Here is a 14,386-nt window from a genome sequence, read left to right on the forward strand (position 1 = left end):
CCAAGTGTCATTCAGGTATGCCAAACAAAACTAAACTTTTTATCTTTGAAACTACACACACCAGAACAATCAATTATGCCATAGTTCATCAAGTATTTGCATATGTTTGAATGTATTTATATAATTATATTTTCAAATATATTTATACAATTTCCTTAGCCATCACCATAAATCTTTGTGAAAATCGAATTTAATTACTGTTAAAATATGGCTGGCTGCGGAGCAAGCAAGACTCGATAAGTTAATAAAATGTAATTGGATTTATTGATATATAAACCTGGTTATGTATTTGAAACATTCAGTTTATTAATACTATGGCAAATCTTACAGTTTTATGACTGACAAACATGCATCACAAGTTTACGTTAAAACTATGTAAAAGGTATTGCTGACCCCAATATGAAGATTTGCTGAACATTTATTCAATCTTAGTTTCTTCAACACATTTCACTTCACAAGACAGTAGATTATCAGTGATGTTTTTAAATCAGCTGTTTGGACTCTCATTCGGAGGCTATTCACTGCAGAGGATCCACCAGTGAGCAAGTTGCGCAATTGTAATTCCCTTCATCCTTAACAGATAAGACTTGTTCAGCCGTTACTGAACATTCATATCTACCATCTAACCCAACATCTGATCAAACACCATTTGAATGATGAAAGACAGTGCTTGAAATGTTGATAAAGGAACAAAAATGAAAAAAAAAAAAAAAAAAAAAAAAAAAAAAAATTTAACACTGAGCTTGAAAAAAAAAAAAAAATTCAACCATGACATGCTTTGAGATCACATACTCGTATTGCAAGATGAAACCACAGTCTTGCTGCAAGTTAAATCCAATGAACGAGTAAAAGTCAGCTTAGCATGTTAAAAACGGGAAATACCTTTATTTCAGACCATTAAAATAAATACTATACAGAGTCCAATGTAGAAAAGATTTAATACATGGCTTCTGTCTCAAAAAGGTTAATAATTATCACATTTGTAATAAATTTGTTTAAAAAAATAGCACTGACCAATGTAAACCCCACATCCAAACCCACCCAAAAGATTTTAACAATACGAAGACAATGATCTCTATATACTCTACTACTGCAGTTTGGTCCTTTACATATTTAGACCCATCCAACACAGTTTGGTGAGGTAGGTTGTAGGAGCAACACTCCTCAATAGGACTTTGATGCAGAAAAATCTGAGGCAATACAATGGTGGGTTGTTAACCACCCATACCAATCATGCCAAATTCATTTCTAATGCCTTCAGCCACCCATCCCGCCAGAGTAAAGCCTATTTACAAAAAAAATAAAATGCTACGACAACGCACACAGGACAACACAAGAGATGTAACAACAATTGGACCAGGAGAAAATGACTTGACCACATTTTGCAACTTTACAATCTGGTTTGCTCTCCCAATCCAGCTTCCTTTTGGACTGAAGCATCTTTTTTTCCCCCCTCAAGCAGAACTTACAGCACTTAGATGCTTCTGTAAAAAGGAAGATAGCAGTGATGAAGATTTGGAATAAGAGTCCAAGTCCCCCATATAAAACACATGAATCATTCTGTATTTTACATCCTTTGCCTGTGTTACAAAAAAAAAAAAAAAAAAATCCAATGTAAACAGTCACATCTCAAAAATGGTGAAACCAACACTATCAAGAAAAGCAAGGCATGTCTTCAATCCATATGCCAATCAGTGCATTAACACTATACATGCAAATAAGCCCTGCAATGCCTCCTCTTGACCCGTAGATGGCACTACTCAAAGGGCAAGATTAAATGAGCCTTAGGAATATTGAGTATTCATTCTAAATAATGAAGTGATGTGGCAGACACACTGGATTTATGAAAAAGCGCACCCTCAGAATTAACAGTACTTGATTTGTGAGGGGGTTGTGTGAAAAGGGATGTGGGTTGGAATGAGACTAAAGAGGGAAGGGGAGAGAGAGAAAAAAGAAAAAAAAAAAGAAAAAAAAAAAAAGGCTGGCGTCTTAGATAAGATCAGCAACGTTCATGGGCATTTCCTCCACAGTTGTATTGTAGAAGGTCTCAATGTCTCGGAGTGTACGTTTGTCATCTTCAGTGATCATGTTGATAGCGACACCCTTTCTGCCAAAACGGCCACCACGTCCAATTCTATACAAATAAAGCACTGTTATTAAACAACAGCCAGAATTACACAAATCAGACAAAAAGCACAGAAAGAGCTTTGTTGACTTACCGGTGGATATAGTTTTCCCTGTTGGTAGGAAGGTCATAGTTGATAACCAGGGAAACCTGCTGCACATCAATGCCTCTTGCCTGAAAGCATTTCAAACACTTTAGTCCACTTACAGATTCAAGAACAAGTGCAGTCAACTAACAATCTAGAGATATTTAAAAGCTTAGATTTTGCGCGTGAATGTCAACTGCTCTATAGTTGTGTTAAGGGACTTGGCAGCCCAGGCACTGTGGATAGCAGTTAGATTAGTCTCCCAAAGAACTTGATACCCATCACAGCACTGAATGCTGGTGGAAGAGGTATCCTTGGTGTGATATCTCAGAACTGTGAGTGAAGGTGAGAAGTAGCTTACCAGCAGGTCAGTAGTGATGAGGACTCGGCTGGAGCCAGAGCGGAACTCTTTCATGATGACGTCCCTCTCTTTCTGCTCCATGTCACCGTGCTAAGACAGTGAATAAAGTTCATAAAACATGTACATGTATAATTAATCATGCGACTCATGTGACGGTCACTCACCAGTGCAGAAACAGTGAAGTCCCTCGCATGCATTTTCTCAGTCAACCAGTCCACCTTTCGACGGGTGTTGATGAAAATTACAGCCTGTGTGATGGTCAGGGTTTCGTAAAGATCACACAATGTGTCCAACTTCCACTCCTGAAAGACAGAGATCTTAGCAAAGCAAAAAAAAAAAAAAAAAACTAAACTCCCACTAGGGGGTGCTGTTTTCAGACTAAAGTTAAGATCATGTTCCCAAAGTCCTACAGGCTCAAATGCACAGCCAAGCAAAACGCTTATCAGACACAGAGCACTGCAGGAACTCTGGGATCAGTTGACACGCATGGGGATCATCACAAAACAGCATTACAACTTTTATAACAAATGACTGCAACTTTGCACAACAACAATTGACAACTGAGATACAAATATTCCTCTCTCAACCCTAAATTCTCTACTCACCTCTTTCTCAACATTGATGTAGAACTGCCGGATACCCTCAAGGGTCAGCTCTTCCTTCTTAACAAGGATACGAATCGGATCTCTCATGAATTTTGTGGTCACCTCCAGCACCTCCTGAGGCATGGTGGCAGACAAAAGAATCACCTGGGAAAAGATAAAATCCATGCATAAGTTATAGCTTACAAAATGAGTCAACACTAACAACCCTAAGACGCCTATAACATGAAAAGGTAAATTTACAGTCATTGTGATCATCTTAGCTGATTGGAGTAAATTTGACCAAGACAAAGATGATTTACCACCTTCAGCCATTTTGAAGTTAAATATACAGCAAATAAAACTATTTAGGATATAAAATGTAAGCTGCTTAGTAGTCATGAAGAGGGACCTATGAGCCCAATCAAAGTGGAGAGCAGTTACATTACTCTACCAAAGTTTATGATTCCTATCACAGCACACAAAGCTGGTAGGAGAGTAACTTTGGTGTGGGCACAAAGAATATGGGAGAAAAAAAAAAAAAAAAAAAAAAAGTTTACCTGAGTATCTGTGGCCAACTTCTGAAAGATCTCATAGATCTGATCTTTGAAACCACGGCTTAACATTTCATCTGCCTCATCCAGAGCAAACATCTTTATATATTTGGGAGCTGAAAAAGAAAATAAAACAAAGAGTCATTTCCAGGCCATTGGCATGCAGAAGGTTATTAAACTTATAGTCTAAGTAACAACAAAAGAACAGGTAGTTGAGAATTCTAGTACAAGTCTCAAATAAGATAGTCCACTGAAACAAGTGATTGTCATCCGCACTTACAAAGATATCTGCGGTTGAGCATGTCAAACACACGGCCAGGGGTTCCAACCACTATGTGGGGCACATCAGCCTGGAGCTTCTGAACGTCATTACGGACATTGGTGCCACCAATGCATGCATGGCAGCTTGCCCCCATGTAGTCTCCAAGAGCCAGCACCACCTTCTGAATCTGAGGAAAACAAAGACATTTTAGGAATAGCTAAAAGATCAAATTTATATAACTTTAACTGGATCTGAAAAACCACCTGCAAAATGACAAAGCATCTTAAGAGATTTCTGAAAAGTATCTGTGCCCATACCATGAAACAGTCTTTTCTCACTATGTTGAGTTGACTGGGATGAATATGGCCTTTATTTTCTCTGCCCCTAACAGATATAAGACTGTGCAATTGACAGACACAGCCTTGCTTAATGATAGGGGCATGCTTATAAAACTGAAGTGTTTGCCATGCTTTCTTTTTTTTTTTTGGAATAGTCTGCTACCCTTTCCTCAAAGGAAAAGACAGAAACTGTATAACAGAGTGCTATAACAAAACTGAATGAGTAACGGTTCTTACCTGTTGGGCGAGCTCTCTGGTAGGAGCAAGCACCATAGCTTGTGTAGCCTTCAGATCCACATCAACATGCTGCAGGATGGAGATAGCAAAGGTGGCGGTCTTTCCTGTGCCAGACTGGGCCTGTGCGATGACATCATACCCTACAGACAAAAAAGCTGAATATTAATAAATGCCCATTCAATCACATGGTGTTTCACCGTTACATGTTAAGTACCAAAGCAGCTTGTGCCCATACCATGAAACAGCCTATGCCTCACTGCACTGAGTTGACTGGGATGAATATGGGTTTTATTTCATTTGCCCTTACTAGATATAGGTCAGTGTCACCAACATTAATTGGGCAAGGCGGTGACTAAGGGTGTGAATAAACTTCTTATATTACAGTATTAAGTGAATAAAACGCAGCCAGACCAAATAAGTTTTACATACCCTTGATACAAGGGAGAATTGCCCTCTGCTGAATGGCGGAAGGTTTCTCAAAACCATAAGCATAGATTCCTCTGAGAAGAGCCTCTCGCAGGTTCATATCATCAAAACTATCAACAATCTCCTTCCAGTTGCTCTGTAAAAAAAAAAAAAAAAAAAAAAAAAAAGAAAAAAGAAAAAAAAAGCGTTAAACACTATCTATAGAGAGAGAGGAGGGCAATACTAAAGTGTTGACAAGTATCTGTGCCCATACCATGAAACAGTCTTTTCTCACTATCTTGAGCTGACTGGGATGAATATGGCCCTGATTTGCTCTGCCCCTAACAGATATAAGACTTTGTGCCATTGACAGAACACAGCCTTGCCAATGATAGGGGCATGCTTATAAAACTGAAGTGTTTGCCACACTTTTTTTGTGTGTGATTTTTTGGAATAGTCTGCTACACTTTCCTCAACGGAAAAGACAAACTGTACAAGTTGCAACAAAAAACTTGAATCAGTTCTTACTGGTTTATAATATAAAGTAGGAAACAATATGCTTATAAAACTGTAGGTGAAATGTTTAAGAGTCACCAACCTCAATGACTCCATCTGGCTCCATCCCCTCAGGGCCATTGTCTCTGGATCTGAAATGAGGGGGTTGTAATTAGTATAGCTTTTACGCAAAATTCATTTCACATTCAGTCGTGAGCCCCCCCCCCCAAAAAAACCACCTCCAAGGGGCACATGCTCTCAAACGTAAAACTAAACAGATTGAGTGAATTCTAAACCAATATTTGAGTTAACCAGTCCCTTATAGTGTACAGTCAGACATCCCATACATGTAATGCATGTAAGTCCTTCTTTAAAAAAGGCAAAAACTAAAACTTACTCAAACACACGACTTTGTCTATGGAACACAAAAGGGGAATGGCAGCCTCAGTCACCGTTCACTTTCATTTTATGGAAAACGGTGACTGAGGCCGTCATTCTGTCCAGCATTTTCTTTTAGGTTGCACAGGGGTGTGGGGGGGGATCACACCGGTTTCGATTACTATTTTCATTTTAATCGTTTACAATACTTACAACACAGCGTTCGTTTTTAAGACACTGCCATCGTAACCTCGTAAAATGACCAAGAGGCAGCCATTTTCGCTCAGCGCCATTACCAACGTGGCTCCACCAAACCACATTATTGCGTCGGTAACAATAATCGATCATTTAAATGGAGGTCCTTATAAATTGCGATATAAAATTTGCTTGTACGTCAATTCAGTAAAGTTGTTATACGCATATACGACGCCATTTATTTCTAGACAAAGTACGTTATAATAGTAACTTTAATATTTTCCCCGACGGCACAGTTTCCCTTTTTCTTTAAAAAAAAAAACAACTGTTTGTCTATTATTTATATAAATGATAAGAGGCCTATGAGGATAGGCCTTGGGCCTACACTACCAGACCACCCCATTGTCTCGCCCAAGATAGGCCATGTGCCCTACATATTGCCTAATTTTTAGGCCTACATCTTCAAACGAAGCACAGGTTTAATATCACATGGCACCAGACACTTAATTTTAATGTAAAGTACATTGCAATAAATCTTAATGTAGGTATTCGGTTTAAAACGGGAGAAGGGAGCGACCATGTGCCGCACGGACGCGCCGGTCACACGAGGAACTGAACGAGCGCGTGAGACACGTTGCGTCACAAGAGCCGGTTTCTAACGGAACATTGAAAAGACGTCAAAAAAGCCTTTTAAAAGACTTTAACAAACTTCACGACTATAACAAAAATAAAACGACTGGTACCTGGTGAAAACACGCTTTTCTGAAACATTTTAACGAGGCGGGAACCGAGAGAGAACGAACGTGCCAAACCGGCTGATAATGCTAGCTTTCCAATCGCATATGAAAGACAAATATTCAATAATCTCAAACAAATCACGTGAAATCAGTGATACTGACTGAACATTTCAAGTAAACGAGCACCATTAACACAAACAGGGGAAAAAAAAATCCTCGAACGTTTTCTTACCTATCTTCATGTTCAGACGACATTATTACAAAGGACTGGAGACTGGCGGAAACGCGCAAATACTTAAACCGTGACGACAACCAAAGCTCATTGATTGGACATCGTCCCGATCAGTCAGATTATACTCCCGCCCAGCGTGACTTCCCATTGGTCCAGAAACGATTTATACCGCCCTATATAAGGGCCTGCTTGAAGACGTCACGAAAAATCGTAGCTCCAAGTGAAACCACAAATTTGCCTTTTCTTTTTTTTTTTTTCCAGAATTTACCTTTTAATTAGTAAAATAACTTCATTCATAACTAATTTACAAAGTAAAAAACATTTTTTCAGCCATGAAATATTCATAATTCATATTTAAAAAATGTGTGTGATTTAAGTAACGAGATAGAACTAATTTGATAATGGGATTTTATTTGGCTATAAAGGTACTTTCATTGTTTATGTGTCTTTATTCTATTTTTTTTTTTTTTTTTTTACATCATTTTGTGTTTCCGTTTGCCCCCTCAATTTTTCATGTCTTTGAACTGTTGCTAACAGTATTTGAATAATAATAAAAAAAACTGTTAAAGTTAAAAAAAAAGTTGTGACGTATTGTCAAGTATGGTGACCCATACTCGAAATTGGTGCTCTGCGTTTAACCCATCCAAGTGTACACACACAGCAAACAATTTGTTCACACAGTGAACAAATGCGCGCGCACACACACACACACACGGAGCCCGGGGAGCAGTTGGGGGTTCGGTGCCTTGCTCAAGGGCACCTCAGTCGTGGTATTGAGGGTGGAGAGAGCGCTGGACATTCACTCCCCCCACCTACAATCCCTGCCGGCCGGGGGCTCGAACTCTCTAGAGTCCGACTCTCTAACCATTAGGCCACTTCCCCAAGTTACTCTGTCAAATACTAATGTGTTCACTTCCAGAAAATACAATCAGAGATAACCCTTCCCTTATTGCCCAAGAGGTGTTTTCCTGTACATAAATGTTGCAAGTGAGTCATTTATGATTCACAGCTGGTGTTTACTAGTGGGTCACTTAACAGTCCATATAAATATGCTTTGAGGAAAAACCAGCTTACTGGTATTATTTCCAGTTTGAATAAATGTGAACAAAGCATAACTGGAAAATACCTCACGGACATGTTAATTCCGTAACCTTTCATAATAAATCCCGCCCATTTCATGTCATCATTAATTGCACTGTGACTAACAAAATAATAATTTAAGTGTTCTGATGAGTACACAAATCATTATTTTCTTAAGACGATTTATTAAGAACAAAACTGCAGACATGATGTGTCACTTGCATTAGAGCAGTTACTCTCATGCCAACATTTCAGGAGTTTTGCAACATCTTTATACACAGAAAAAAAGCCAAAAACAGTGTTCTAGTTAGGCAGTATGTCACAAGGACAAGACAGGCGTTAATCACCTCAGATCTCTCAATCAAGATGTTGGACTCCAGTACGAAAAAAAACGAAAAGGTTATACAAAATGAAAACAAAAGTGAGTGAGGATGAAATATCCTCAGTGTGAAGTCTCTCAGGCTTTTTGGACAAATGTATCCTTTTCTCCTCTGGCTGTGCAGTCTTTACACAAATATCACAGTGAGAGCTTGCAATGACAAAGTTCTTTGTACATAAGTCTCCTCAGCTTGGGCATGTCCTGTTGACTGAAGATGAAGGACTGACCCAAAGCGAGACACTTGCAATACTAAAATGGAGGTGGAGAAAATAAAGAGAAATAAGAGGTAAATCTTGTGTGTGTAACTGAGGAAAAGACATCTCAAACAACATATGTTCTGACACATTTCTTGTGGTTTTTAATAGAGCTTAAAGGGTTAGTTCACCCAATAATTTCTTCTTTCAGACGAATCCAATCCAATGCAATACTAAAAATTATACTAAGCTCTATCATTACAGTTGGGCGGGTGTTTCTGTTCAACAGTCCAAAACACGTCAAATAAAGCACGCACATCCATAATAAAACGTGCCTCACACAGCTCCGGGGGGTGAATAAAAGGCCTCCTGTAGCGAATCCATGCGTTTTTTTAAGAAAAACATCCATATTTTAAACGTAATAAATACTTTTTTCTCACTTCCGCTGACTGTGGTACGCGAAAGCCGTGCAGGCGGATGACGTAGGATGTCAGCATTGCGTGATTAGTGACAAATGCAGAGAGAGAACAAAACAAAAAATGCCGGTCATGAATTAGAAGTACAAACAGAGGTTTGTAAAGAAAAATGGAGCAAAGAAAGAGGAGACTGGATTTACTTTGCTAAAATAAGGACGCTTTGCTTCCTTTACTCCCGTTAACAAACTTGCGAGACAAGCATATCTCAGACGCACACGTGCAAATACGTCCTACGTCATCCCCCGAAATGACTTCTGCGTATGACAGATATCAGAAGTGAGAGAAAAGTATTTATTACGTTTGAAATATGGATATTTTTCTTACAAAAATGCATGAATTCGCTACAGGAGGCCTTTATTCACACCCCGGGGCCATGTGAGGCATGTTTTATTATGGATGCATGCGCTTTATTTAACGGGTTTTGGACTGTTAAACAGAAACACCCACCCACTGCAATGATAGAGCTTAGAAGTGCCAGGACAACTTTTTATATAACTCCGATTGGATTTATCTGAAAGAAGAAAGTCATATACACCTAGGATGCTAAAACACAGGCTAATTTTCATTTTTGGGTGAATTAACCCTTTAATGGTTTCTCCTCTGGATAAACAGCTACAAATGTGCAATACTGTGTCAGTTAATCTGAATCTTATCAACCACTCCTAAAACTTCAGAATGAAGATGGTGTATATACATACCTGCAGGACAAATGCACCACAGTCACTGTCATTATTCTGTCTGCCAACATTCTGTAACAAAAAAAAGAGAGGCTCTATTGTCATTTAAACAACTGAACAGCATTAGACATTACAAAAAGGTCAAGTAGTAATTTATGGTAAAAGTCACTGCAATGACTGGCCTCACCATTTTAAAAAAGCCTTTCCACCCTGTGAGAAAATCTCTCTTCTCTTTTATCATGGCTTCTGCCTGTAGGTATTTAAAAATATGCTGTGGAGAAAAAAAAAAAGTCACTTAGCTGAGATAAATTACAAACATAAAAACAAAGGTTAAGAATGTATTATTTATCATAATGTTTTAGACATTACACACAATTTCACACAAAGAAATTTCATAGCTTGTGAAGAAGATTTTGACTGTACAGAAAACAATATTTTTTGTAGGGCTTTTACCTTGGGGCAACGGCGATTAAGGGTTCGCTGAGAATCGAAGTACGTGATGGAGCGCTGTTTAATATCAACCGAGATCAGTGACCAGTGCACTTCTAAATGAATGGGAATCAACAACAGATCCATCTGGAAGATGTCCACCTGAAACATGTTTGTACTTGTATAAATAAAAGCATATCAAGAAAAGTTCTGCTGATTTGCTTTAAGGATTATCACTAAGAATGGACCCAAATAAATGTATCATTAGATAGACCATGATTATGTAATGCACATAATAAGATGATACACTTCAAAAGTATGGGGTCAGTAATTGATCAAAAGTAAAAGAAATACATTTATAATATATTGCAAATAAATGCTGTTCTTATGAACCTTCTATTCATCAAAGAATCATGAATCCTAAAAAATTACAATTTCCACAAAAATATTAAGCAGCTTTGCCCTCAAGTCAACAAGTTACGTTTTAAAATATATTAAATGACACCTCTTAAGCAGTAGTATACATCAAATCAAATAAGAGGTTTGCAGTTTTCTTACATTCTTTGTCCACCGTTTCACTCCATCATAGCCTTTGGTCCTCAACTTGTCATAAAAGAAACTGTTAAAAAAGTGCACCTGAAAATGGAGATGACATTAGATAAAGCACTAAACAACTAAATTCAAATTAATTATCCCTGCAAATCAACAACAACGATAAAACTGAACTACTAAAAATATTCACTTCTTATATACTTTGATTACTGAACATAGCAGGACACATTTGTATTTCACAACCTTTGTTACTAAGATTGAACTAGGAGCAGGTTAACTAATATGACAGAATAGGAGAATTACATAGGAGAAATTAGAAAAACCTAAAAATAATCACCTTTTCAGGCACTGAATCCATCACAAGGTCACCATACATGTTCATGACCTTAAGAAATCAGATCAAAGAACAATGTGTGCATTAAGTAGGACAGAAAAAAGCAGAATTATGAAAAACAGTGCTGTGCATTTATAACTCAAATCTCACCTGGTCATTGAGCCAATTCTGTCCATAGAGGGTGCTGAGATCATCCATTGTCAGAACATGGCGCTTGTAATTCACACGAAACCCTTTCACCATGGCAGTCCCTGGTGATCTCTGGTAGGACTGAATTAAATGTTGTACCATGACTTTACTGTGGGCACAGGAAAACAAAAACTTTAGTACCTTCCAAAGATGTATGCATGTATGCACAAAGACATATATATTTGCATTTGAGGATGTGCATGTGTGAGACCTGTGGGGCTGAGAGAATTCCTCATTGAAGATGCCCTTCAGTTCCTCAACAATGTCATCTGAATGTACAGGAATTAGACTTCCATACTTTTGAAGGTACTCATCAAGAAGACCTGAGAAATAAACATTTGCATGCATGAGGTACAAAAACCACAGAGTTTAGAGCATGTCATCCATTTAAACACCAAATTATGTGAGAAAATTAATTTGTCTACTTAAACAGGCAGTCTGGGTGACTTGGAAATAAAAAAAGCTCTAAAAAATATTCATATAATTTAAAGATAGTTTAAGTATAACATCCAATTTAGACTGCAATCTTGGCGAGATCTAAAGATCTATATTATCACTGGACATACTTCCATATCATAACCCAAGAGATAATAAGATAGGATGAATGTTTCTGCTGCTTTTAGAGAACAAGAGTACTACCTTGGACATAAGACCTGTGCTCCTCTGTAAGGGTCATCTCCATCCTCTGAGTGGTGGGCTTCAGGGGCATAGAAAGATATTCCCGACCCCCACTGACTGTTGAACTTGACTGAGAATCCCCATGATAACCATTGAAATCAGAGAAAAACATTTCTGTGGAGAGAGAACAAACATGTAATAGAATTATTCAAAATTGCATTACATTTACTTTAAAAAATCAGTGGTTTTCAACTGCGTGCAAGGGACACAGAAATTAATTTCTGTTAGATTATTACCTTTTTATTTATACTCACTACAGTACTGATGTATTTAAAATATAATTTATATTATTTTAAACAAACAAACAATCAATCATTAATTTAAATAAAAAAATCTAGTTTAATATATATATATATATATATATATATATATATATATATATATATATATATATATATATATATATATATATATATATATATATATATATATATATAGCATCTTTTACACTTTTTCTCTTAGTATTTTCCATTGTGGCCCCCATTCCCCAGATTGAAAGCGTTTCTTTTTAACAAGAAAATTAAAAATCTCACCCGTTTCTCCACCACTTGTCTCCAAACTTGTTTGTGATGAGCCCATGGTGTCACATTCCTGCTCCTCCCGTCTCTTGCTGGCCTGAAGGCTATACTGGCGCCACCTCCTTGCCCGTCGATACCCTAAGGTGCTGACCCACTGGGCCCGCTGTCTCCACGTTTTCCAATTCTGCACAAGCCGGTTGCGTAATCTAACACTAGACCGTAGCCTTCGCCATCGCTTCAGCCTTTGCTGTCTAAGTCCATGAAGCCGAATCTGGAAGGGATGCTCAGGAAAGTCTCTGGCTTGGAATTTGGCCTCCCCTTCAATTGAGGACACCTGCTGCCGATAATTATTAGCGAGCATGGCTTGTGGTTGTGATTCAAATGGCATTTGCCAGTCTTCCACTTCATCTTTTTCCTCCCATGGATCACATTCAGAATCGATCTCTACCTCATCTTGTTCTTCTTCTTCCATATCTTCTTCATCCTCGTCAAATCCAGCTTCTTCATCAACCTCTACTGGTTCTATGTACTCTCCAGTCCAGACTTGCTCCTTGTGACCCAGTTTGAGGTGAATAGGGCTGGTGGCATTGGTAGGGGAGTTTGGATCCATTAGACCTCCTCCCATGCCCCCAACACTGCTGGATTCCTGGCTCACAGTCAAGGAGAGTTCCCCTTGCCAGCGGTTCTGGGCCAGGCTTCCACCGCGGTCTCTCATAGTCCACTGGCAACCTGCTACCTGCGCCAGCTCGCCGCCTGCAAGAGGAGAATTAGGGTAATTTCAGTGCCCTGAATTATGTTTCTGGTGCAGGTTATGTAAGACCTGCTATCTGTCAGTTATATCAGTGATTGGCAAAGAGAAGCACATGTTAGCTACCTTATATCTATTTTGACATTTTAAATAATATACTTTAAATACTGCTTTTATTTACTCTGATTTAAAAGCATCAAATACATTGGAGCGGAACAGTTTACACAGAAAGCTGGTATTAGCGTTATTAGACAATATGCATCGCAAAGTAATTTAATAGTAATTTATAAACATGATTTACGAAGTTTGCAGATATATTCATGGGCAATTGTAAAACGCTAGTATCAACGACTAAATTAACATTTCTCATACAGCTTCATATTCACGAAGCCTTTCAAAATCCATTTCACATCTAAAAACAATACACGTTTCGTGTGTTTTGCAATAACGGTGGCGTTATAATTCGCGGCTGCTTTAGTATTTTTCGTTTTCTGGCATGTGGAAATTTGCTAATTAGCTGCCGAGCTAAAAGCTGCCCACGGTCTCGCAAATCACTCACCTTTTACGTGCAGTTTTATACCAGTGTAAGATAATAGCACACACGGCAGCTTCGCCTTTATTTTCCACGAATTTGCAAATAAACTGAATTGTGCATTACGAGGATTTCCACCTCAATCAATGAATACAGTCGCGCTCTTTGCACGAAAGCATAAACAGCAACGCTGCGCGCAACTTATGACATCATTGGCCTCGCGTAATGGCGCTACTGACAAAATAATAAAGCATTAAAATGAACACACAAACGAAGATCATTGCAAATATTAACATACTAATATTGGATCAAATCGTTTGAAGCAAAAGTAGCAAAAGAAGAATGAGCTGTAAATGTAAAAGGGGGTTAAGCTGCGAATTGATGGGATAAAAAAAAAATAATAATAATAGAAAAATGATATGTTATAATGTTAGGAAATGTATAAAACCCATTAATAATTTCGTTTTTTTTGTAAATCAAGTATCTATTATTTAGTTCAATATATAGTAGATTAAAAATGTGATTTTCTGTAGTTGAAATGGCTGTCTTATTTCAATTGTAGGCTATGTCCTCTTGTCTCTACTATCCATTTCGTTTTTGACCTTTTTCTGTGCT

At 38.0% G+C, this 14,386-nt stretch overlaps 2 protein-coding genes across 2 annotated transcripts; both read right to left on the bottom strand.

Moving 5' to 3' along the window:
- Nucleotides 1-291: 291 nt before the first annotated feature.
- On the bottom strand, nucleotides 292-7,033 carry LOC306875392 (eukaryotic initiation factor 4A-I). The gene is made up of 11 exons (XM_079425907.1): nucleotides 6,986-7,033; nucleotides 5,547-5,595; nucleotides 4,973-5,105; nucleotides 4,544-4,683; nucleotides 3,987-4,155; nucleotides 3,713-3,822; nucleotides 3,177-3,320; nucleotides 2,736-2,873; nucleotides 2,572-2,661; nucleotides 2,220-2,299; nucleotides 292-2,134 (listed from the first exon to the last, which is right to left on the bottom strand). The coding sequence occupies exons 1-11, from the start codon at nucleotides 7,006-7,008 to the stop codon at nucleotides 1,990-1,992; spliced, it is 1,221 nt and encodes a 406-aa protein (XP_079282033.1). The 5' UTR covers nucleotides 7,009-7,033; the 3' UTR covers nucleotides 292-1,989.
- A 1,207-nt stretch (nucleotides 7,034-8,240) lies between these two features.
- On the bottom strand, nucleotides 8,241-13,969 carry LOC306869100 (uncharacterized protein). The gene is made up of 11 exons (XM_079415709.1): nucleotides 13,799-13,969; nucleotides 12,507-13,244; nucleotides 11,935-12,087; nucleotides 11,507-11,618; nucleotides 11,257-11,404; nucleotides 11,110-11,157; nucleotides 10,779-10,856; nucleotides 10,245-10,382; nucleotides 9,979-10,062; nucleotides 9,813-9,863; nucleotides 8,241-8,693 (listed from the first exon to the last, which is right to left on the bottom strand). The coding sequence occupies exons 2-11, from the start codon at nucleotides 13,204-13,206 to the stop codon at nucleotides 8,583-8,585; spliced, it is 1,623 nt and encodes a 540-aa protein (XP_079271835.1). The 5' UTR covers nucleotides 13,207-13,244; nucleotides 13,799-13,969; the 3' UTR covers nucleotides 8,241-8,582.
- Nucleotides 13,970-14,386: the final 417 nt, after the last annotated feature.

Source organism: Barbus barbus (assembly GCF_936440315.1).
Source record: "Barbus barbus genome assembly, chromosome: 1".
Lineage (NCBI taxonomy): Eukaryota > Metazoa > Chordata > Actinopteri > Cypriniformes > Cyprinidae > Barbus > Barbus barbus.

Bases quoted from the DNA above. Each gene is read 5' to 3' on its own strand.
- LOC306875392 (XM_079425907.1), bottom strand. From the start codon at position 7,008: ATGTCGTCTGAACATGAAGATAG. The intron at 4,156-4,543 runs GTAAGAACCGTT...TGTTTTCCTCAG, and splicing joins CCAGAGAGCTCGCCCAACAG to ATTCAGAAGGTGGTGCTGGC. The intron at 2,135-2,219 runs GTAAGTCAACAA...TTATTTGTATAG, and splicing joins AGGGAAAACTATATCCACCG to AATTGGACGTGGTGGCCGTT.
- LOC306869100 (XM_079415709.1), bottom strand. From the start codon at position 13,206: ATGAGAGACCGCGGTGGAAGCCTGGCCCAGAACCGCTGGCAAGGGGAA. The intron at 10,383-10,778 runs GTAAGAAAACTG...AACATGTTTCAG, and splicing joins TGAAACGGTGGACAAAGAAT to GTGGACATCTTCCAGATGGA. The intron at 10,063-10,244 runs GTAAAAGCCCTA...TTTTCTCCACAG, and splicing joins TTAATCGCCGTTGCCCCAAG to CATATTTTTAAATACCTACA.